This window comes from Cyclopterus lumpus, chromosome 19 (assembly GCF_009769545.1).
Source record: "Cyclopterus lumpus isolate fCycLum1 chromosome 19, fCycLum1.pri, whole genome shotgun sequence".
NCBI classification, from domain to species: domain Eukaryota; kingdom Metazoa; phylum Chordata; class Actinopteri; order Perciformes; family Cyclopteridae; genus Cyclopterus; species Cyclopterus lumpus.
The window spans coordinates 13,373,664-13,398,484 of record NC_046984.1 but is presented as its reverse complement, the minus strand read 5'-3'; the positions used below and the strand labels follow the sequence as shown (position 1 = coordinate 13,398,484).

The 24,821-nt window shown below is 44.9% G+C and overlaps 1 protein-coding gene across 1 annotated transcript in view; it reads left to right on the top strand.

The window, feature by feature from the left end:
* The first annotated feature begins 13,790 nt into the window (after positions 1 to 13,790).
* LOC117748765 (disintegrin and metalloproteinase domain-containing protein 12-like) overlaps positions 13,791 to 24,821 on the top strand; it is a 64,518-nt gene continuing 53,487 nt past the window's right edge. The window contains 4 exon segments of the mRNA XM_034558823.1: positions 13,791 to 13,894; positions 13,896 to 14,085; positions 14,088 to 14,361; positions 23,902 to 24,023. Coding sequence (XP_034414714.1) covers positions 13,791 to 13,894; positions 13,896 to 14,085; positions 14,088 to 14,361; positions 23,902 to 24,023 — 690 coding nt within the window.

Genomic DNA, 24,821 nt, shown 5'->3' with positions numbered 1-24,821 from the left:
GTCATTTGAGCTGAAGTAGTGGAGGTAATGAGAGAAGCTCTTCCAGCCGGGGCCACAAGGTGGTGTGCGGCCTTTTACATCGTAATAAATGACACATATAGTGATGGCAGCAGGTGTCAGAAACAGCCTTTATGGCACCTTGAAAGACCATTCTTAGTTGTTTTTTTTCCCCCGGTGTAATCACATTTGCAAAGTGGTGCAATTTTCAACTTGTCCCTTGCCTCCTCCTTCAAAGGGAAAAAGAAAAAGAAAACACCACGGATTATCCACACAGCATTCAAGGGGTTATCCCAACGTGTGAGCCAGTCGTCATGGTAACAGCAGCAGGTGTAAATGCAGCCAGGCAGACAGTCGGGGTGGCCATAGAGTATCAGTCAGGGCTGTGAGGCCGACCAGTCAAATTGCTACGGCACCCGAGGAAGCCGAGAAGCGGCTCCGGGGTGGTGCTGGATTCATTTTACTGGGCCAACGTCAAATATTGACAGTGTCAACACTGCCACAGACTCAAGAGTAACGCCTGAGTTTGTATGTGTGTGTGTGTGTGTGTGTGTGTGTGTAAAAGAGAAAGCGAGAGAGCACGTCTTGAAAGGAGTGTGACAGTGGATCATTTGTTTTCTCTTTACACACAGATGGAGACGTGCAGAAAAGTCACACCGGTCCGAATGCTTTGGGTGTGAAGACGTGGCAGACACCTGATCAAGACTCAACCAGTTTTAAACAGGTAACTGATAACACCTGTCGTAGGGATTGTTTTTCACTTCTTCTTTGGAGATGATGGATATCAGTCTTTGTGTCTGGGAGTGAATACTACTATGTCTGCCTGGGGGTCTTCTAATCGTGGTGTTATGCTACTGTTATGCTTTTTGATGAATGTAGAGCTGCAATCCAGCCCTTTAAAAGCTGAGAGAAACGACACTCATTTCCAATAGTTCATGCGCAGTTCATGTGTTTTAAAGATTACAAAATCAAAGATCCTCTGTTGGAACTTGAACAAGTGGCTCAACAAATCAGACGCAAAAAAGAATAGCCGTTCAAAGCTTCATAAGTCAAACAAAATGACTTATGATCAAAACAAAAGCTTCTTTGCTTTATGGAGCATTATCAGCACAGCTGTCAGTGTCTGTGTGTTGTCTGCTGCTGCAGCATTTATCCAAAGCAATAGACATGTTTTACTGTTGACAAAATGTTTAGTTTGGGCCTTTTACAAGATTTAAGTGGACCAGATTGTCTGCGGCCATAATTAACCCTGTCTAATTGCCATGATCTGAAGTTATTTCATGTATATTTTAACATGATATGAGAAAGATATCACATACTTTGTTTTCGAAACTAGGTTTATGCAACATTAACTAATGAGGGATCAGGGTGCGATGTCACATCATGAACCCTGCTGGGGAGTAACAACAACAGCGTTCCTCCATGCTCCATGAAACACCGTCAGACTCCTCTGGAATCTTGGCTTCTTCTTGCCTCTCTCAGTTTCTGTCGAGCATATAGAGACTCATTGTGGTTCTGTGAGGGATAAGTCACGCTATTTGCCGGCTCTTCCTGCTGTGGCTTCCATTGCTACTGGGGCTGTGTCAAGCATGCGGAGAGTCATCTGACTAAATAACAAACAGCAAAGCCCTGAAGAAATACAAGACTGCTGACCCACTGTTGAAATGTTGTATTAGAGCGATGTCATATGTTACTATATGTTATGCTTCATTCTTCTGTATAAGATCATATGTTTTATTGTGTTGATTAATGACAACCCATTTAACAGGAGACATTAGCAACAACAGAAGGGTGGGATGGGGTTTCCATGCGTAATTAAGGGTTCTTTATCACAGAGAATCTCTTTCATCCGCATGCTGTAGGTGCCAGAAAAGCGGAGCTGTCCTGTTAACGAAGGGGACAGACCTGGAGGCTTTCAAGCTCTGAGGAGAGCATGGAATACCAACAGGGTGTCAGCTTTCCCTGGAGGCAGTCAGTCCAATGAGCTCCCCACAGGGACCAGCTCAGTCCCCAACAGGTCCTTTCTGATGAAAACAACTAGCGCAGCCCCCTTCCAGCAAGCTCCGGCGCATCAAGCGACTTTTGCTGATCCCTGCAAACCACACGCTCTGCTGCGCGGGACAAACAGCACAGATACCAACAAGTCACACACGCCTTTGCATAGGACAGGCGGCGTTCAGCCTCTAAGGGCGACAGCCACGCTGTGCAGGACAAACAGCAGCTCACAGCCTTCGCACATACAGACGGACTCCGCCGTGACGACACTCATCCCTCAGAACAAAGCCGGCTTCTCCTTCATCACCATCTCCTCCAGGAAAGTGAGCAGATCGGCCAGTTTGCCTGGCGCCTACAACCACTCCAGTGAATCTCCTTCTCCGACCATGGACCCAAACTCCAGGCTGGTCACGGTACAGAGGAAGGCCACTATAGTCAAAGTGACAGAGCAAAGGATGATGTCCAGACCTTTGTCAAGCTCCAAAAGCGCGGGGCCGCCGCCGGCCAGCCATGCTTTGGACACAGTGGTCCACAGACGAAAGGCTACCATCATCAAAGTGACAGAGCAGAGGGAAAGCTACAGTCCAGCCAAGTCGAGGCACCCAGAGTACAGACACAGCTACACAGAGGGGGCGTACGAGCAAAACAGCACGTGGAGTCAGGGGAAACCTTCACAGCACAGTGCAGCACCTTCACATCACCACCTGGATTCCACAAAGAGGCCACACTCTGCTGGAGCACCACATACATCCACTTTGGAGCCAGGGGAAAAGGACGGCACGCTGCACACATCCACGCTGAGTCTTGTTGTGAGCAGCCCCCCTGCTATAGCAGCACCCAAACCCTCGGAGGTGTCTGGACAGGGATCGGACAGGCCCCGCAGACCACTGAGCTGCTATGGCAATATGTTTGGACACACAGAGCCAAGCAGGGAGACTGTGACACAACCAGCGGCCAGGAAATGGAGCTTTGGCCTCCCACTAGGGGCCAATATCAACCCCGCGGACTCCAACAGTAGTTTCGTCAGCCGTCACACAGCGGTGAAAGAAGCAGGTCAGCCGGTGGCCGACACCCTGAGGCCAAACGAAGGCCAGCAGGAAAGGTTGCCGCCAGAGAATGCAGCGAGGAGAGCGTCCCCCTGTCTAACTCTCATCAAGGCCCCGGGTAGGTTTCTCTGTCCCATTTCCTGTCAGCGTACAGGCTCCCTTTGTCTCTGATCTCTGTTTTCAAAGGATGGCGGTGTCCAAATAACCACCTCCCTAGTGCCATTTGCGTGTTCCGGCTTGAAGTTATGATACACACAGCGACGTTACTCTCAGGTTTGATAATGTCCTTCCACTTAGATGTCTTATTGATAGGCGTTATAAGATTGTATTTTCAGATGTCTGTTGCCTTGAGTGCAACTGACACTCATGCCTCTCTGTGCCGATGTCTAACAGCATAGCCCGGACTCAGAGGCCCGTTGGTACCTACAGATGCTTTGTTGTTTTCCCCTGCCTTCATTTTCCCACGCATCTCTTTGCATGTATAATCTATTCTCGTCCCCCTTCTAACCAACAGGAGAGGAGAGGAGGAGAAATCACAAGCTGCTGAACAGGGTGAAAATAAATAATTACGATGCGTTAGAATACATTTTGGCATCCAGATCCTGCTATTTAGCTGTTATATTTTCTTTTTACGTTGTAATCAACTTATGTGGACAAAGATCTGTTCACAAAGTCCCATTGTGGGGACTCGTCAGGTACCTGGAGCCCAACATCCAAATCTACCGATTAGATGTCGACCGATAGCGTCCTCTGAGTAATAGGTGGACTTCTACTACGTGCTTGGTTTTTGGTTATGGTTTGACTTAAGAAAGTAAGTGTAACGATCCTTCATCGTCCCTGTGAGTTGTGAGTCTCGGGCAGGTACTAAAAGAGGGCAACACACAGGATTCAGTTCTTACAGGTTTTTTATTGTTCCAAACTTATGCTGTTTAATGGTGTCCTAAATCCCGGTCGCTTCGGTCATCCGCCCTATGGATCACCTTGAAATTAAAAGGCTGTAAAGCCAGATACCATCGTGTGATCCGGGCGTTGGTATCTTTCATGCGGTGGAGCCACTGGAGCGGGGCGCGGTCCGACCAGAGGGTGAATGAGCGTCCCAGGAGGTAGTAGCGCAGGGAGTCGACCGCCCACGGGATGGCCAGGCACTCCTTCTCCACCGCGCTGGGCCTGGCCTCCCTCTCTGACAGCTTCCGGCTGATGTAGAGGACCGGGCGGTCAACCTCCTCTACCTGCTGGGACAAAACGACCCCCGGCGCTCTGTTCGATGCGTCAGTCTGCAGAGTTATGGGAAGAGAGAAGTTAGGTGTATGAAGGAGTGGTTCCCCACAGAGACATTGTTTTACCTTCTCCACCACTTCCTGCGCCCCCCTACGTGTTCAACATTTCGGGTAAATAGACTTCTTTGCTTTCTTATCGAGAATTAGATTAGAGGATCAATACCTCTCTCACATCCAGAAGTGGTATTGATCCAACTCTTGGCAGGAAAGTGAATAGACATATTACCCAAAATGTTGAATCTTATTTCTCAACTGTTGAGGGAAGCCGCCATGATTTGAATGCAGAGCTGTTTTTAAGTGTTTTGGGGCAAGTCCAAGTCTTATCTCATGTCGTCATAAGTCAATTGTACATCAAGATGCAAGTTCTTTCAATGCTTTGGCTAAATAATCAAATCACAATATGGGGCCATGCGAGGAACACTTTTTAACATTTACATAATCGCCATGAAACCTTGAATCCTTGAATCCTTGAAACAGTCAGCTCAAGCTGCTGTTCAGTAATGTGGAATTTTTTTTAAGGTCACAAGGTCACACAGTTACAAGATTGCAAGGCGTTTTATTTGTCATTGCACGACAGGTTGTAGTCCCAATTTGCTAACTAGGAAAGAAAACAAACAACAACAACAACAACAACAACAACAAAGACTAGTCTGGTGTATTAGCAGCTTCTGTATCTCTGTCCAGACCCCAGCAGGGTGAGCAGGTTGTGGCTGAGGTGGGTTTTTGTCTATTAATATCATCTTAGCTCTTCGCAGGCTCCTCTTCTCACCAATATCCCTGACGCTCAGCACATGGGTGCCAATGATGTTCTGGATGTTCTTGATCACCAGCTGTAGAGCACTCCTGTTACTTAATGTGACTTATTCCGGTGAATAAGTCACATTAAGAGGGAGTGTTCTGCTGAGCGAATGTTTCTTAGTTCATAATGTCTTTTCTCGTGTGAAATTATTCATTATTCCTTAATCACTTTCATTAAGAGCGTCATCAATTAATTAGGAAGCCCGTGGCGACATCATTTAAACTCAACGTTGGATACAGTCAACCTGCGGATGAGGTGGGACGTTACGAAATCATTTTAAAGCAAAGGTCCGCCAGGTGGCAGCTTAGCAACAGCCGGTGTCCCCGTTTTACTCACTTCTCGCTTACATCAAAGCCCTCTCTCGCCTTTCAGATGCCAACTCACATCTGTCTCAAGACGAAGTGCTTGCCCTCAATGCAGCCGCCATCATAGCAAATATCAAACTCCAAAGGCAACTGAGCAAGAAGAAAACAGCAAACGGACCATCTGAGAAGGACTCTGCTGCATCACCTCGCGGAAATACTGGTATTATTATTACTTCTCTCGTCCCCTCCCACGTAATCATAACGTCTCGATTCAAAACATTGATCTTTGTTTCAATTAACTGACTTTGTTGACTGAGCTTTCAGAGCTACGTCTTTGATTGAGTCCAATTTCACAGCTCTTACATACTCTATTTGATTCATGCCAAGAAGTAATATGTCCCAGCAGGCCCAGAGGGCTATGTTGCATTTTGAAGCATGTGAAGCCAATGCAACATAAAATGCTAAATGAGATGCAACATATTTGTTTTTTTTCTATCGTGGTTGTGACAGATGAGGGGAAATGTGTGATGCCGGATGAAAGAACCATCCAGCGCCACAACCAACCAAATGCTGCGTTGGAAACTGAAAGGTCGCCACAAGCTATTTCTTTACAGGTGAGTTCAGAAGTATTTGAACAGAATAACAATCTAAACAAAAACAATTGGGATTTCATTCTCCAAATGTCTATTTGTTGCACGTGTATTGCAGTTTAACCAAAGAGGCATTTTCCTTCCTCTTGGAAAAAAGCAGTTACTTTTATTTGATTTTTGTTGTAACCCCATAATGTTAATGATCTGACAGCTAAAGTTAATCTTAACCCCTCGTGGAGATTTACTATGAAGTACACCACAACGTCAGCGAGAAAGGGAATGACACATTTCCACTGGCTTCTAAATTTTCCACGGGGTGCCCCAGACTTTTAGTCTCGAGCGGTGGGAGTTGGAACGGGGACGTCGGGCTTAAGTGTTTTGTCAAGAAGAGCAATATGTTTCTGGCTCTTGGCAGGACGCACTGCAGAGGTCCAGGCCAGACTTCATCACTCGTTCCCAGGGCAGACTGCGAGAGCTGGAGCGAAGGGCACAGGAGAGGAGGGATCTGGTGGATTTGGTGGAGCCGCGGTCGGATGCTGCTGTCTGGAGGACGAGAGCCCCCGGTGGCCGGGGACCCTCTCTGAACGGTACTGTGCCATCAGTCACCTCTCTCGCGCTGCCCATTGTTCTGCTGCAGCTGCAGTGGCCGTTTGCCACATCACAATCACACGCATACAGACACAGAACACAGAGCGAGGGGGGTAGTTTTCCGCCAGTGTGTGTTGTTTTTTCAAGGCTTAGACCAATATTTTTGGATTTAAGCTGCTGATAGGTAACAATTTGCTCCATTATACAAAATATTCACATTTATTTTTAGCTCGAAGGGATGCTAATCCACTAAAATCCTCTGCTGAAACCCAGAATACTGAGTCGGTGGCAGTTTTAGACAAGAACATCCACCACAATTACTCAATGGCACATCATCAAGATTCCAGAAGTTACAGATATTGCATAGAAAAGCTAAAAGGAGTAAATGTAATAAAACGTACAGAGACAATACTAAAGCAAAAAAAATCTATTATTTTTGGCATGGATCACGTAACAGGCCAGAATCTTAAATGTAATAAAAAAATAATTTTAATCCTAACTGTCTTAAGGCCAAATGTCAGGGGAAAGAAGCATGGAGGAGAGAGAGAACTGGCACAGCAGGCTAAGCTCTGACTAAACACAATAAAAGACACTTGAAGTAAGATATGATTATTGCTATACTGTCTGTGTGTATATATATATATATATATATATATATATATATATATATATATATATATATATATATATATATATATATATATATATATATGTATATATACCGGATTGCCAGCATTGGATTACAGCATACATATTTCTGTGACCTTCAAATGTCATTAAGCTCTCGATGCAGTGTTCCGTCTGATGATATTTCCTTTAACTGTGCCAAGCTTCACAGTAAACAATAAGGAATTTAAAGATTTGTGACAGTACATTTGTAGCTCTCTCTGCCCTCTGCTGGCTGCAAATCATTTAAAAAAAGACTGTCCACGACAGCTTGGGAAGTGAGAGATTAAAAAAAAAATATTTGTTCTACTGTGTTTGTGTATAAATGTTGATGGGAAATCAGAGTTCCTGCATGCTGGTGAGATTGTTCTTAATGAAATATTTTTGATACGGTGGAGTTCATGTTCTTGTTTAAAATTTGGGAGATTGCAACTGATTCCTTTTTTTTCTGGAAGAGCGGAGTCCTTCCTCAAATACCCATAACTTAATCAGCATTATGTATGTGTGTGTGTGTGTGTGAATGTGTCGTACATGCTCCTGTTTGCAGATAACCTTTTCAAACTCAGAGATAGAGCAATTACTGGGAGAGAGATGCAGCCGAGATCTAAGCGGTGAGTTCCATCTCCATCTTTTCCTCGGCACACTGTCAGATGCCTCTTCTTTACAGAAACATGCATCCTTCTCTCTTGCATTGCTTTCACACATGAGTCGGTATCAGTGACATCTCCATACAAAATATGCTGCTTTTGTTCCTCTGACAAGACTTTTGTCCGTCCTACAGATATAGTGTTCCATGTAGTTGAGTCGTGGCGCATCGGAAGTCAATGAGCGTATCGCACCATTACAAAGAAATATCCACCCTAAGCTGCCATTCTTTCACGATGATCATATTGTTACAGACCGCAGGTGAAGAAGAAAAAAGAAGAGGAGAAGAAGAGGGAGGTGTGTTTGAACAACAGGCAGCGAGTGGAACTTTTCAAGAAGGTAATCTCTAAATCTTTATTTGACAAAACACAGGTGAACTAAACCAGGCGGAATTTGGGTTTAGAACGAAGCAAAATACATTTATACTTGTTTTCCTTGTGGAGCAACCTGTTCCATGTTATAAATGCAGGATGCTGACAGAGAGTGTGGAGCAACCTGTCCCATGTTATACATACAGGATGCTGACAGAGAGTGTGGAGCAACCTGTCCCATGTTATACATACAGGATGCTGACAGAGTGTGGAGCAACCTGTCCCATGTTATACATACAGGATGCTGACAGAGTGTGGAGCAACCTGTCCCATGTTATACATACAGGATGCTGACAGAGTGTGGAGCAACCTGTCCCATGTTATAAATACAGGATGCTGACAGAGAGTGTGGAGCAACCTGTCCCATGTTATACATACAGGATGCTGACAGAGTGTGGAGCAACCTGTCCCATGTTATAAATACAGGATGCTGACAGAGAGTGTGGAGCAACCTGTCCCATGTTATAAATACAGGATGCTGACAGAGAGTGTGGAGCAACCTGTCCCATGTTATACATACAGGATGCTGACAGAGAGTGTGGAATAAGATGACTTCCTACATTCATACGTGAGGGAGAATAAACTTCATATAAAGGGGTTAAATAGAAGATGAACCTACATTATTGCAAACAGACTGGTCCGTATGATCACGAGACCATCTCTTAATATTTAAACACCACACCTGCCTAATTAGTTCTCCCGGAAGCTATTGCCCATAAATATCTATGCCGAAATGATGAATTGAATCACCGAGTCCCTGAACATGTGGAACAAAGCAAATACATCCTCAAAACAGCTCTCCACAGTGTAAAACAACTTGCCTGAGACACTGAACAGAACATTAATTGTGTATATGACCCACAGGCAATTAAGCAGGTGATAACACAACGTTGCTCGATAGGCTCAATTAAACCTCGCTAACGGTGAAACGTTTTTTTCAGTCTTGGCCAACAATGGCTTCTTTCTCCCTTCACGGCAATGCAGCTGCGGAACATAAAGTATTTAAATCGCCTCCCAAGTCCATCACGGTCAACTGAGAAGAGTTTGAGTGGATGTTTTACTTTTTAAAAAGCTGTAGAAACACACTAACATAGGGGGTGGATGGGATGCACGGGAGATTTCTGGGTATTCTCCTGTTGAGGCGAACAAGTAGGCCTTATATTATATAATATATAAATAATATACACCAGAGTCTGACAGTGATTTATTCCCTTTCATATTGTGCCCCAATGAGTTAATTAAAGAAGGAATTCACATCTTTATATGCATATGGTCACCGTCTCCATTTGAATACAATCTTCCAAGATCTGATGCAGGAATATTATATTGTGTACACTCTTTTGTTAAATTGCAATAGAGGTGATCTCTGATTTAGCTTTGCTGAACTGATCGTAAGTAACTCTGGAAAGAAACATTGAAGAAGTGAGACGCAAAAATGGGATTAAAAAAAGGATGTAAATGTCTGTTCTGCTTATTTCCAAAAGGAATATTTATTCTGTGGAAGGATTTCTTGTGCTTGCCTTTTCTTTCAGACAATGAGCTTATTGTTCCACTAGAGGTCGCTGCTGCCAAACTTTTGCTGTTTTCTTGCACATCTCCCAGGACTTTGATTAGAAAAGCTGCTCTTAAAAAGTTCAAATGTATTTCCTGCTCCTGAAGAGGATGCTGTTACTTGTTTGTTAACTGCATAATCAATAATTATAACCCAGGACAGAGTTTTGATTTGCTGGAGGAATTGCACATTGGTTCTCTCTCTCCCGCTGCACTCCCATTATGGAGAGACAGTGTGAAGGGTGTCATTGTGCTCAGTGTGTGAGGCCATGTGTTCCTGGGGAAACAAAAAGGCCCTCAGTGCAGTGCCACCATTCAGCCGAGCAGGAGGGGGGGGGGCAGTGCGCATGCCCACGCACGGCTGCTCTGTGGCAGATAACACGGTTCGAGAGGGGCGATGCCAGTGGTCATGCAGGATCCTGGAAAGAGGAGCTGGAAACCTGAGCGTGTGGGGCACAGGACGGGAAGGGGGGCCGAGGTTCCCCTCCTCTTTCTGTGCACGACCATTTGATTCCCATCTGGTCGTTGCAACAACAACACAAAAGGCCTCTGGTGTTTTGTGAGGACCAGACCGGTGATCTATACGGCCACCAAGTGTTTGAAGTATTCTGAGTGTTTGTGCTTTCTCATTGCAGAAACTGTTGAATCAGATTCTTCGGAGGAGCAACAGCTGAGCGACTGACGACAGATGAAGATGACGACACGACAGAGCCTTCGCATTGCTCGCCAGACTGATGAAGTGAACTGTGACCTCTGACTGTGCTGCATACGAGTTGAACTATCAGGTCATGGGCTCAGCGAGAGCATTCCTTTAGTCTGTTGGTCTCCTGTGTTTACATTACTTATTATTATTATTATTATTATTCAAGTTACGGATTTTGACATCTGTTTTCCGGGGTAAAACTTTCAAAAGCCCAGACGGTCATTTAACATCTTTTACTGTACCTTCTGTTTTCAGAACCTTCAAAGACTCTTCTGCCCATCTGGATACAAAATAAAATATGCTGATGCACAACATTAAAACATTTTTTTTTTTAAATGTCTTGGGACTCTACTGTACCTCCTAATCGTTCTAATCACCTGATGATGAAACAGTTTCATTGTGTTAATGTGTGACTTTGTTTGGGTGAAGAAACAGATTTGCGAGGTTTCATTGGTGGAGTCGGAGGACAGAATATACGTGATGCACGTGTGCACAAGGTTTCTGTGAAATGACCTTGTGGTTTTTTTTTTTTTTTTTATGAAAGATTGCCACAGAGTTGTCTTTTGAGGAAAAACATATGCTCGTCTCCGCGGCGCAGCTGTCTGCAGCTGCCCCGGTGGTACGCAATCACGAATGCAAGATGGTCCAAAATAAATGGACGGCATCGTGTCTCAACGTTCCGTTTCGGTGCCACAAACCCCGATACCGCGTGACTGATAGACCCCTTTTGATGGATACACGCCATAAACCATCAACGCAATACGCTGTTTCTTTTGTTATCATCTCGCTCTCACTTGATTGCAAATGGCCAATTGTTTCCAGAGTCCTTCATGTAATGGGATGCAGAGTGAGCTCCACTTTCACATGTCTCATGGGACGTGGAGCGGAGATATAAAGACAGAATCATTAATTGTGCTTCACGGTCCCGTGTCGGACCGACGTCTTCCTCATTATAACTGAAGTGGGCTCTGCCATCGTTCAGTAGCTGTAAGATGGAGGAATGTGACCTCTTCTCACTGGAAATGCCCCGTTAATGGACAGTGCCGATTTGAATGGAGCTTTTGTCCCCGTCTTTGTCCAGTAATAGACAGGGAGGATGGTGTGTGTGTGTGTGTGTGTGTGTGTGTGTGTGTGTGTGTGTGTGGGGGGAGGAGGGGGGGAGGGGGGGTAGTACAGATTTAGATTTGTGGGATCCGGCTGGAGCGTGCTCAGAGTGCCGCTGGACAACATGATGGAGCGGGGACATTCATCAAAAAGTGAGACGTGTGAATATTTCTTTGTTGAAATAACAGACAACAGAGCAGACGCTCGCCATTATTTTGTAATTGTTATTGTACTCATTAGCCCTTAAATTGGAGTTTCTTCATCCATCTGAATTTGCACTGATGTCTTGGAGAAGACAGATGATTGCTCCCGACTGATTTTTGTAAACCTTGTTTCAGGAGATCCTTAATAATGGATCATAATTGTGTCTGTCTTTCTAAAATTAGGAACTTTAAGACAACTGGGAACCACGACTGCTGCTTGGAGAAGGTCATTTACTGTGTGTGTTGTTTTCTATATTCAACTTTGCATAGAGGGTTTCACTAATAATACAATTCTTCAACTTTAGGTATTTTGTATTTGACTTTCATTATATGTGTTTTATATTTGAGCTGTGTTTACATACTGTATGTTGTTCAGTTTTCTTCCAAATGTGACAATAAAATGTGTGTTATCACACTGGTGAAATGTTGTTTCCCCCCCAAACTACATTAACATGATAACAGAGGTGAGATGGAATCCTTTCCAAGAAGTTGGGATTTATTATTGACTGTTATCTGTCCTAGCACACAAACACATATTCCTATTTTACTGCCTGCTCCTCTCTACCTTATCTTTCTTCAAGCATCTGGTTCTTAAAAAGAGCAAAAGATCGTCTCCTTGTAACGTCCTAAAGCTGAATGGTGGCTTCCAGTGAAATCAGCATGCAGAGAAACAGTAGTCTTTTATTTCCTTTTATATTTCAACCTGAAAAAAAGACACCGTGCTGCATCCGATATATAGTTCTTATTTAGAACAGGCGTTCGGCAACAATTGGAAGTGCTGCTGTGACTTTACCTGAAGTCTTCATTCTGCATTCTGCACCTGCAATGCTGCACTGTCGGGGGAGAAACAGCTTTCAGGATCACAGCCTGCATGTGGACACTTACCTGTTTACTACCTGCAGTCCATCCTGAAGTGGATGGCCATGTGGTGCAGTGCACAGGGCATTATTGAGCTGAGCCACAGTGGAGTGTTGGAATGGGCCCTGTCCAGATGTGGCTCCATGGACAGTAATCCTGTAGTGCATCTCACCGGTGCTTTGATGACAAGTTGAGTATGCTGTTTGTGAGTCTCCATGGATATATTGAAATATAATATATAATACAATATATATTTGACATTGGGCAATATCAAAACACACATTACCCTGCAATCACCATTGCATATCTGTATACAACAAGACAAGAAAACATTATTTTAATTGAATAGTTATTTAGTTTATTCTTCTCTAGCTGAGCTATAGTCTTCAGTGTCTGTTTTATTGCTGCAAGTCAACATTCAACTAAATGTGCACGTCTGCATTGTGCTCCCACACACACACAGCTGCTTTCAGCGTTCTCTGACTGGATAACAACGTGCGTGCATAATAACGTCTGTGAGCGAGGGCTGTGTAGGCTGAAATATTTAGATGTGCACTCAATGTGGGCTTCTACAGTATGTGTGCACCTACCAGACCCCCTTTGGGTCAAGCTGAGGAAACAGGATAAGAGGAAGACCGGAAAGTAAACGGTCTGCCTTCAAAATAAAACGCTCGATTTGCACTCTGCGTCCTTCCAGGTTGTTTTTGTGTCAAATGGGTTGAATGTATGTACTTTGTACGGGACTTCTGTAAAAATAACAGCAATAATCTTTAAATCAAGGTCAAAGTAATAGCTTCTTCCGGATGCATTCAGCCTATGATAGGTCATAGGAGAGTACAAACACAAAGAGCATTACACACACAATTTGTTTAACGATTAAAGTGATTGTAGTCTTTATTCATTACGCACGGTCTTTATTTTTTTACTATAATGTCAAAACAGTATTGCAAAAGTGCATAGTAATTAGCGGGCTTTATTGTGAAAGCTGTAAACCGGATGTTGTGCTTAGTTCATTCCCGGTAGCGTGATGCTCGTTTCCTAATGGGCGCAGACGTGGGCGTTAGGACCTCGCGGAGCGTTTCATTGAAGCACATGGTCCCCACTCAGAAGACAACACTCCTCGCCAGTAATTGCTCTGGAATTGATGTCATTCCAGTGGGCGACCGACACAGCAGCGGCTCGTGTTGGCTACTTGTGAATGTTTTCACCGGTCGCTCCACATTCACTTCACATCTCTCACTTTTTGTTGTTGTTGTTGTTGTTGTTGTTGTTGTTGTTGTTGTTGCGCGAGGCGGCTTTGGACTCGGACGTCTGTGAATGGGGAAAGTGCACGGAGTTGAATCAGCTGTCCTCGGGATTTCCTAAGGCACCCCCCCACCCCCTCCTCAGACGCTCGATCATATTTCAGGAAGTCATTTTTTTTTGTTGTTGCGGGGTGGGGTGTGGTGGGGTCGGGGGGGGGGGGGGATCTTGCACATCAGCTGTTGTCGGATTGTATGATGGTCGCGCTGCAGTGAAACAGTTGGCCAGTCCCGTCCACGCTTCCAGCCGGGCATCATGCAGCTCGCGAGCCGGAGTCTGAAGTTTGTTATTTTGACAGCACTTCAGGCTTTATCCATCTCTGTCTCGGTGTGTGGCAGCGTGCTCTCCAGACCCGCTGAAGGTAAGAGGCAACATGTATTTCGCTTTTTAATTATAGGCAAGATCATTATAGGAAAAAAGTAGGTTTTTTTTCTCTCCTAATTGATTTATTATCAGGGAATGTCAAATTTAAAACCTTCCCCATGAAACATAAAGAAAAAAACATTTATGTGCACCTGTGCATTTTTTCCCCTGTGTGTGTCTATTCCATTCTATTCTTCACGCATGCCTCCCCTTTGGCTGATGGTAGTATATCATGTTTTATGAAAGCCTTTGTTAGCACACCGGTCTGACAGATCTATAACACATGTTTGGGCAGAATGCAACATCTCCAGAGTAAACAAGCTCGCCAAATTCATATACAGCTCTCCCCGAGATTCCGTGTGTGAGAGGCAGAACATCACATCTGAGCTCGCAGTCCATCCGGCGTGCACCTCGGAGGAAAGGAGACGCTGTATAATTGATGATGCTGAAACTCTCTTTGGTAATCAGTGGTAGCACTTGAGGCATTTCGCTGGCGCTTCAGGCCTATACTTCACTTTTTCAATTATGGATGAATTCCAGAGTTATTTCAGTGGCAAACACCAAATAATTGTTTGGTGTTGAACTTCAGAAGTTAAGTCGCCTATTATTTTTTTAGAAACCTGTAAAGTGGGCTGTTTAGGATGTTTATGACAGCCGAGCAACACGTGACGAATCGCTGCTTTTGAGAGAGCTCATGGGGGAGATGTCCTAATGTGATGTCAGAGCGTGTTTGTGTCTGTGTGGTTTGTCCCACTGGTTGCATCCCTTTGGGCTGTGTGGCTCGTGATATCCCAGTCACCAGTTTCTCCATGAGCTTCAACAAGGACCCTATACAGCATGTCCAACAGTGGTGAGCGTGATGGGCCCCCCGCAGGAGAACTCTCACATCTGAACACGCGGCCGGTCACGACACCCGACTGTGGGAACCTTGGGACTTAATTACCAGCGAGGGAGAAACGTGTAAAACTGGGATCAGAGCGCGAGGAAGTTCATTTATTCATCAACAGTTCGTCGTCACCATAAAGTTGGCCTCGATGGGCCCCGACTGGTTTAAAGCCAGTGCTGGCAGGATATTACCTGCTCAGGGGGGGGGGGGGGGGGGGGGGGGGGGGATCTGAGTGAGATGAATGGATGGAGGGAGCTGTGTTGTGCAAGGGCGCAGGAAGTGGGGTCGCAAAAGACAAATAGAATCAATGGCGGCGACAGTTTTAATAATTCATCAATCGTTTAAAATTGGATGTTTTCTTCTGCGTCTTAAATCAATTCGACATGTTTTTGCTCTGCATTTTGAAGACGCCACCACGTGAGTGGTATATTTCCCCTTATTTCTCCTTGGAACTCTATTGTTCGATTGACAGAAATAACGAGTTGGCAGCTCACTCCGCATTAAAGCACAATGAGAGGGCATCACGAGTGCTCCCTTTTCACGGGTCCTTTATCTCTGCTGTCAGGAACTCCAGGCTGCTCAGGAAAGATGGAGCGGTTCAACTCCATGCAACGTCATGTGTGCATTATGTATTTCAAGACACCGCCCCCTCGGGCTTTCTTGTCGGGTTTTCCTCGCCCTGCCGGTCTCGTGCATGTTTCTGTTCTAGCCGGGGATCATTGGTGAATGATTTCCTCCGACGGTTGACGCACTTAGTGTCAACCAGTATTTATTAGCCAGCTTAAGCCTCCTGATCCAACCGACACGACTGTGTCTGCCTCGAGCGCCGCATGCAGCTCGCGTGCTGCACACTCACACACATGAAAGTGGAGCTGAGAATATATTTCTGGACCGTAGTAAAACAGTCCTTCAGCAAACGGTGTCGTCCCCCAGAGAGAGACGTTATCGCCACGATGTGACCGACCTCAAGTCAGACGCACCGAGTATCTTTTCCGTGTGAATGCTACCTGGAGCGTCCAGATGAGTTGTCCGTGCTAGTTAAAACCCGGGAGGCCGGAAGACTTGGCTGAAGTGTGCTGGTGCATTAAGACAGATTGATCAACCAGTTGCTGTACCGCAGTGGGGATATTTATATAGTAGGGCTAGCTGGACTGTGCTCATGTGGCCTAACCCTACATGTGTTGCATTGATTTCTTCGGAGCTGCTTTTGGACTCATTTGACCCCCCACCCCCCCAACAAAAGCTTAACACACAAGCGGAAACCTGATGCCGGCACTGCCCCCCCCCCCCCCCCCCCCCCCAGAGCGTCTTCTTTCTCTGTCTGGTCAGAGAGGGTGCCCAATTGGCTCAGATATCTCTTTTCAGTGTCAAGTCTATCTGGGTTAGTTCAAGTTCCACCCCATTAAGTGTTTCAAAACCATTGGCAGTTTATAAGCCTCTTCTGGTCAGGTCGTGTGTCCTCTTTTTGCAGAGGTTTTAGTAACAGCATATGAATATCATTTGCTATTACTGTCCGATAGCTCTTTCTCTGGCCACAAGAAGAACTCGGAACAACTGGATTTCATTTAGATGAGCATGTTCATGGTTTTGCTATTCTCCATGCTGGTTCACTGTGGGACAGACTTAATGGAACTGAGCCATTTCTAATGTAAGCAGTTTCGCCAATGTGGTTTCACTTGTCTCTTCTACTGGGACCAGTCCAACATGTCTGTTGTGACAAAGGTCCATCATCACCCTTTTTAATGGGGTTATGGCGCATTAACATGTGAGCGAAACGATTTGCTCTTCAGACAGAAAAGACTATTTCTGACTCCGGAGAGTTTTAACAATGATCGCCTCTTTGGTAGAGGTTGATTTTGATAAATATCCAAGCAGTTTTAGCAGATATCACATCAACCTCGTGTCACGCCTTTTTTTTTTAAGCGGCAGGAAACCGACACTCTGCTTTTCACGTTGATCTTGTTAATGTATTCATTCGGTTTGCAACTTGAAAAATCAGCATTCTCGCTTTTAATAATCCTGCGAGAGCAGAGAATAGGAATCAAGGATTCATCTGCTTGCAAGTCCAGATTAACAATAATCCTGCGAGAGACTAGACTCCATGTGAACGTCCAGTCTTTGTCTTCCACTGAGATTTCTAACGCAGGATGTTTTTGGTCTCCGATCCACATCATCTATTTTCCAGCCTGGCATGCAGCATCCGCCCAGATTCCACTTCCCTATTCCTGAATGGTGAAAGGACGAGCAGGAACCAGACAGGCCAGCTCCTACCTGGGGAGGATTCGAACACATTGGCTCAAACAACGTTCTGCTGCAGCCAGTTGCTTTGTCTGCGTCTCTCTCTGAGTTATGATCCTCAAAATGGGCGGACTTGTGCTGTATTGTCAAGAGAAGCAGAGCAAGCGGCGCATCGAATAGATAAAGACGAAAGTTGACTAAGATTGGGAAATGTTTGTCTCGGTTGTAAAAAAAAATGCATTTCTTGATTCATAATATCCAGAGCGCAAGCTGACGTCTTAAAGTTGCCCGTCGAAGACATTCAATTTTAAATAACATAAATATAGCTTGATGAGTGACTTCAACGGAACAGAATTTAAATATCAAAATGAGTGCTCCATGATTTTCTGCAGATCAACTCCTCTATTAATGGCGTGTAATCCTTCATGTTTGACTGCGCTGAGGTAATGACACGGAGGCCACTGTGCAACGTCTCGAGGATGGATGATGACATTTTTTTTTTTTGTAGTTCTGTGGTGCTTTGAATGCACGCCAGGCATGTGCTTCCCATGACAGAGAGGACTTCCAGGGCGCCGTACAAGCGTTCGCGCAGCTCTGACTCCAGAAGCTCTCTTGACTCTGACCTTTGTTGCTAAGGCACACACACGGGCTCCGTGCCAGGCAGCGAGCGCAGCCCTTCGCAGCAGGGGCAGCGAGCGCAATTGTAACCGCGCCGCTTCTCGGACGACGTTAACCTCCCGCTGGGCCGAGGGGAAGTTTCTGCTGCAAGACACCATCTATTTCCCATGGAGTAATTACACGCTGACATCATACTAGTGTGACGGTAAATGTGTTCAGGATGCAAGGTGGTGGTGGTGGGGGGGGGAGACAGACGGGAAGGGAGAGAACACAAAAGGGCTATTTACCAGTAGAGGGAGCTCAGTGTCAAACGGGCTGGATTATGACCCTAACTACGCTCTAAAAGAAGCAATCCGCAGAGAAATCCCACTGTTAACAACTCTCAGAGCTGTGACTTTTGACACACGGCTACCTTATTAGATTTGATTTAAGGAGACCCTCTCTCCAATTTGTGCAGATTGCTATTGCCATGATGTCACCCACAGGTTTCAGAAGTTGACTGTGGAGTCAAGCCAAGATCAGCGGGCACTTTTCACCGTTGCTCTGTAATCCCCATGAACCCTGCACGGTGAACACATTACGGGGGAGCAAGGCGAAGATTAGTTGACAGAACATGAAGTCCTGCTTCCCAAATATGAGGATCTGCTGCTTTTCTCAGTTGTATATCATCTAGGACTCTGAGTAATGGTAATTTTCATCAGCAATTCATTTGTGTATTTTTAGTCTTTTTGATATGTCTTTATAACGTCAGAAAAATTGTGTTAAATTCTCCATCCCCCAGAGCCCAAGAGGACGTCCGGAAATGGCTGGTTTTGTGGGATCTGCAGTCCCAAGGAGATCTTTTGTAATTACATAATAAAGTAGCAAATGCTCCAATTTGAGAGACACTGGAACCAGTGAAATGTTCACATTTGTGTCGGCGTTGATGAATTGAAATTGAATACGTTGATGAAAACAAGCAACTCGAATACATCTGGGACATTTGTAACCTGAAAAGGGCTTTTCCACAATTATTTTGACTAGGTTTATCGAATCAAATATTCATTTATTAATTAAAAAAAAAAGGCTTAATAGCAATCAATGATGATAATACTGATTCGTCACAGGTCTAGAAGATGATAAAGGAGAGAAAGAGATACGGAAATGCAGCGGAGTCTCCAAGGTCATTTATGAAAGAGCGCCTACCTCTTCTCAATGCATCATTCATCCTTTTATTCCCAATCACCGTTCTGTTTGAATTAGCATAATTTGCCCACTCTGATTGCGGATAAATTGAGTTTGTGGTATACCTGTCAATCATCCATTATTAAATGAACGATAGCCATAAACGATAGCCATAAACAATAACCACGTTTTCCCCCCCTCAGAATCTTTGCTGGATCATGTCCCTAATCCAGTCAGAGCTCTGATTAAAGACACCCATCAAATCTGGAGAAAAACATGTCTATGGATACACGCTTTTGACGGAGAAAAAGTGATCACATTATTAGATTTGCTTTATCAAGAACACATTGCCATATGGAACGTGTTACGTGGAACTTTCGTACCTTTTTTTTGTGGTCTTTGTTGTGTCATACCTCGGCTTGAATCAGGCCAATTTAAACGCACCACTCTGCCCTAATTAGTTCCACATGCTCTTATTTCAAGCCTATTTCCTCCTGTGGCTTTGAGTGGTAACTAAACATTGTCCACCCATGTCAAACAATGCTGCAATGACGTCTCCGCCGCACTTGTTTTTCTACCGTTCAGGGGACTTTGCAAGTCAAAAGAGTGTCATTCAAGCTGCCAAAGGCATTGTTTTTCATTTTCAATCTGACATTCTCAAGATGGGAGAGAATTGCTCTCAACGTGACTTTGGAGTGTGTCCTTGTGTGCTTTTTTCCCCCAGCGCCAGCCATCAGGCAGGGGTGACTGAGATTAGGAGTGCTCTTTATTGATGTGTCTACGTGTGGCCTGTATCCCATCTCGGTCGGTGAGGACCCTGTGCACATGTGGGGGGGGGGGGGGGCACGGCCTCATCAAGGGTGCAGATGAAAAGAACAGCATGCCATTTGTGTTGGAAAAGCAAAGATTGTTATGAATATATTATGTCATGGTTGCCTGTCAAGGAGTGTGTTGCAGTTGGTTGCAAGGAAGCAGGCTCTGGGGTTTAATAAAGCCCAACGGTCGTTGGTTTGTTTTGGTGAGGGGGAAAGAGAAGGGCTGGAGTTGTGAAAGGGCAGTAAGAAAGGACGTCTTGACATCTGCAAAGAACTGAGGAAGGTCATATGTTCCCTTGGACCAGCAGCTCATAGGCTCTGGAGAATGCACTCATTTGGGAGCGCTGATAAAACCAAGGGAACGGTAAAGTACCCCAGCAAGCACTGATTTTATTCACACTGCTAGATATTGAGGTTAAAACAGGCCAGAATTGGGTTTAAAAAGTGAAAGAAATATAGTCATGGTGTCTAATAACATCCACAATTGTCAATAAATCACTAGACAAAGTAACTCAAATAAAACAGGGAAATATATTCAGTTTGATTTGATCTTCTCACAACCCATAGATTAAGATGATGGGCGATCAGTACCCTTTGTTTTAATGTTTGGAATTTTTAGCTGCGAGCCGCCGCAATGTTGAGAGCATCGACTGTGTTTGAGAAGTAGAGGAACCATCATGACTTTCCCCGTTGGTTTGTGGGCTACCCTTTAGAAGCCTCGAATTCAGGCATTTGGCCGGTCGCCATCTTGTTTCTTTGCACGTGAGGTACAACGAAACGCCTAGAAGGCATTTTTGGACACCCAAATGTTACAATTAATTTTGATGACCTGAAACTACACTGTGAAAGGGTTAAATTGGTAAGATATTTTACTTTTAAGTGGGACCATAATTTACGAAAGCAACATCATGCTGTATTTAAGAAGACTTGTAATTCGCAATTGAGACAATAAATTGAAGTCGATCAGATAGAAAACAGGTTTAAGGCACATACACATCGGCACTTTTCAGAACCGGAAGGCGCTACCTGGATGAAAGCAGTGGATAGGCAATGAAAGTGCTTCCAATCGCTTATAAAATATGTAACGTTATGAGAGAACTAAGAAAAACCTGATGGTGTGTTGTCCTTCACATCTTGTTAATCATCACACGATTTCACAGATTTACTTGGTCCCAATCCCCAGGTTCCAAATCACTTAATCCAGGCTTTGTGTGAATATGACACTAAAACAGCCAAACAATGGTTGTACATACAGAGTGTATAATAGATTTAGTTATTTTTGCTTAACAACACTGCTGGGGGAAGCCAAATTAATTACTTAATCCAGTCGTAAATCTGAATCCCATTTCAGTCACCCACACAAGAACAAACAGTCACATTCCCATTTCCACGAACACGCACACACAATCCTCCCACCTAGCATTTGACTTTATTGAGGCAATATAAATGGCACAAACTCTCCTTGTGTACGCTGAAGCATAAAGGGAGCTGTACGTGGCCAGAACTCTGCTTTATTAAGTCCTCTGTTTACACTCCCCTTTATTGAACATATAAATAAGGCTTTGGGCTCTGGTGCCACTTTTTTACCACTCCCTTAATGCCTCTGGTGGCGCTTATAACATTCTAGCTAACAAAAGCCACTTACACACTCCGCACACCAAATGTCTCTACCAAGCATGTGGAGGGCGAAAAAGAAACTGAGTTTGCACACTGTTTCCACTAATATAATGCCATTTATACGCGGGAATTAAATCTAGCACACCACATTAACACAATGGTCATTCACTTGTGGACTTTGAAGTCAGGGAACCAAACGCTGTATGGTTGGGAACCAAGTCTTCAAAGTTAATGTGGAGCATGCCACAGAAAAGCCTGTTCCATCTGCGTGTGTGTGTGTGTGTGTGTGTGTGTGTGTGTGTGTGTGTGTGTGTGTGTGTTTCCTAACCGCAATGTGGACTTGACCTGTCTCTGTCAACTTCTCCGTTTCCCCCTCGTGTTGTTTTTATCCATCCGTACTTTTCTCAGCGGTTGTCACACGTTCCCTTACTCAGCATGCCCACCTCCCCCAGACGGTGTGCTTTTCTAGGACTAATGAGGGTAGGATGCTTCTCCCGCTTGTGTGTGTGTGTGCATGTGGCCGTCTGTGTGTGTGTGTGTGTGATGCCAATCCCTCCTTGCCTGAGTCTGCTTCTCATCATCAGTCTGGAGCTGGATGAGGACCGCTGAGCTGGTCACCTCCTGACTCTCCGCTATCAGCTGGTGCAGCTCTGTGAAGAACTCCAGAGTTGTGGTTTCCTCAGAGGAGAACCAGAACAAAGCTCAGCGGGGGGGAAGGGGGGGGGGGGGAGTGTCTCGTCTCTGCCTGACCTGGGTTATTAATGCCAGATAATAAGCAGACTCAGCAATTTAGCTGGGTGAGTCATGCGTAGGGAGACAGAAGTGATGTGAACCTCGAAGAAAGGACCTTGAATGTGCTGCTAATAATAATCTCTGTAACAAAGTAACAAAGTCCCAAGTTCAATCGCATACCACGAATGATCCTCAGACCACACGCATAACTTTTCTCACAAGTCCACGGACATTAGCCTGAAACTAAATCTGTTTTCCTGCCGTTTGGAAACGCTCGATGGAACATCAGTGGAAGAAAAAAAACAAGAAAAAAAAAAACTAGCAAACATTTGATTTGGGATGTTTGCGCATAGACAAATGTTGCTTGCCACCCCTGCTGTTTCAGTCAGAGAACTAAGCTTTGGAATAGCTTCCCTGCTGCGAGGAGCTGATTACTGCAGGAACCCTATTAGCGATGTCCTCCAATGGCTCACTAAGCATTGCATTCAGGCTCTGTGTGAGCTCACGGTGTACTCTTTCCAGCGATTGCAGCTTCTGTCTCACTCGTGGTAGGAGGTTTCTTTGGGTTGGTGGCGCTTTCTTTCTGCCACTTCATCTCCTGGCTGCACGCTCGGCCACGTCAGTATCGTATATTCGGGGACGAATATATTCTTAATTAAATGACTGGCAACACAGCAGAGCTCCGAGAGCTCTGTGGCCTCTCTAAGGCTCAGTTAACACCCTGTCAGAACACAGAGAGGGGAGATAGAAGCATGCTGGGAACAATGCCCCAAAGCTACGTCTAATCCCTGCACTGCGTCCTGGATGCTACTAGTGTTATCACACTAGTAGCAGCAACTACAGTTTCCTCGCTCGAAAACTCTTCACGCCGCTGAACTGTAGAGATTTATGCAGCTGGAGGGGCCGAGGAGGCGGTTACGGTTTCTCCACAGGCTTCGGTTCTCATTGCTTGATGTCTGAGAGTGCTGATTACCGCTGTTGTATCCATGTCTTAATGGCAGGGGAGACGGGCTCCTGCTGACAGCCTCTAAAAAGGAGGTGGCCATGAGGGGCGAGGACGTATCGGAGATGGCATTTTGTCAGCGTAGATAATTGTTAGTTATGAGAGACAATCAACGTTCAGAGAGCAGTATTTGTGTGCCGTGACACACGCAAAAGCCATCAGATACAAGTACTGTGATTTAGTTGAAGTGACACTTCATATTGCAAGGCAGCTGTAGTCTCAGGTTGCGCTCCGATGTCGCTAATGAACAGCAGGCTCAGGCCTTTAATAGCGGGGAGGAATTACTCATCGGTATTGTTTGTAGGAGATCAGTTCAGAAACAACCGCCATTGTTTGTTGCACATGAAGATGGGGGAATATAAGATGTGGTCTGGGTCCACGGACACTGACATCATTCAGAATGAAGCACGATCACTTTGAAGTTTTCTGTGTATTTCTCACATGGTGTGTTTATTTTCTTTGCAGGGAATCTTTTGAGCCCGAGTGTTGGGCACAGACCAACAGCGAAGCAGAAGCACTATGGGACGACGGTTCCTCTTCGGCTTGTTGGACAAGACTGGAAACCGATCAGCCGGCTCAAATCCCAGGTGAAGAGGAGTTGTTGATGGAATGAAACCTTTTTTTTTTTTTTAAACATTTTTGTTCTGCTTCCAGTTGTCTCTCCGACATTACTGAGGATCGTGTTATGGAAATTTGGCATTGATATTCACGGCTCCCTGCAGATGACTCTTTTTGATTACATCTTGAGAGGACATTCCCTCACCATCAGGTCAAGATGGACCTGTACACAAGAAATATTAAAATCTAGATGGGTGATTCTCCTCCTCCCTTGAGGATAACGTTTCCTATGTTAAGCCCTTCAATCAGACCAATATCGCTGTATTTCATAACCCGGCACGCAGATTGACATACAAAATAGTCAAATAGTCAAAAAATAGTTTGTTGTTCACATAAACCATTTCGATTTTAATGACCCTTTGGCCATTTATCTTCCACCACCTGCGCAACAAAATTAGTGGGGATTGAGAATAAAATCATCCCCGTTTTAAAACATCACAGGGGGTTGTGTTGGTGGCGGGACAGAATGTATAATATTTAGGATAATTTCCCAGAGTATCTATTAAAAAACAGCTGCGATTTCCTACCTGCCTGCTGGCACCAGCAGGTTGTCCGGGTGAAGCGAACGCCATCGCAAGCGGACACTATGTTGCGTTCACAGCAGTGTGTGGAAAAGAGAAACGTCAGATATTAAAGTGTGGTTGTTGAACGGCCCAGTCTGGCGTAGTTTATTGCTAAACAGAACTTTGTCACTGGCGTCCATTTTTTCCTGCCTATCACGTGAATATGGTGAATAGAAAGTGTTGAGTTTTGATTTGAAATCTCAA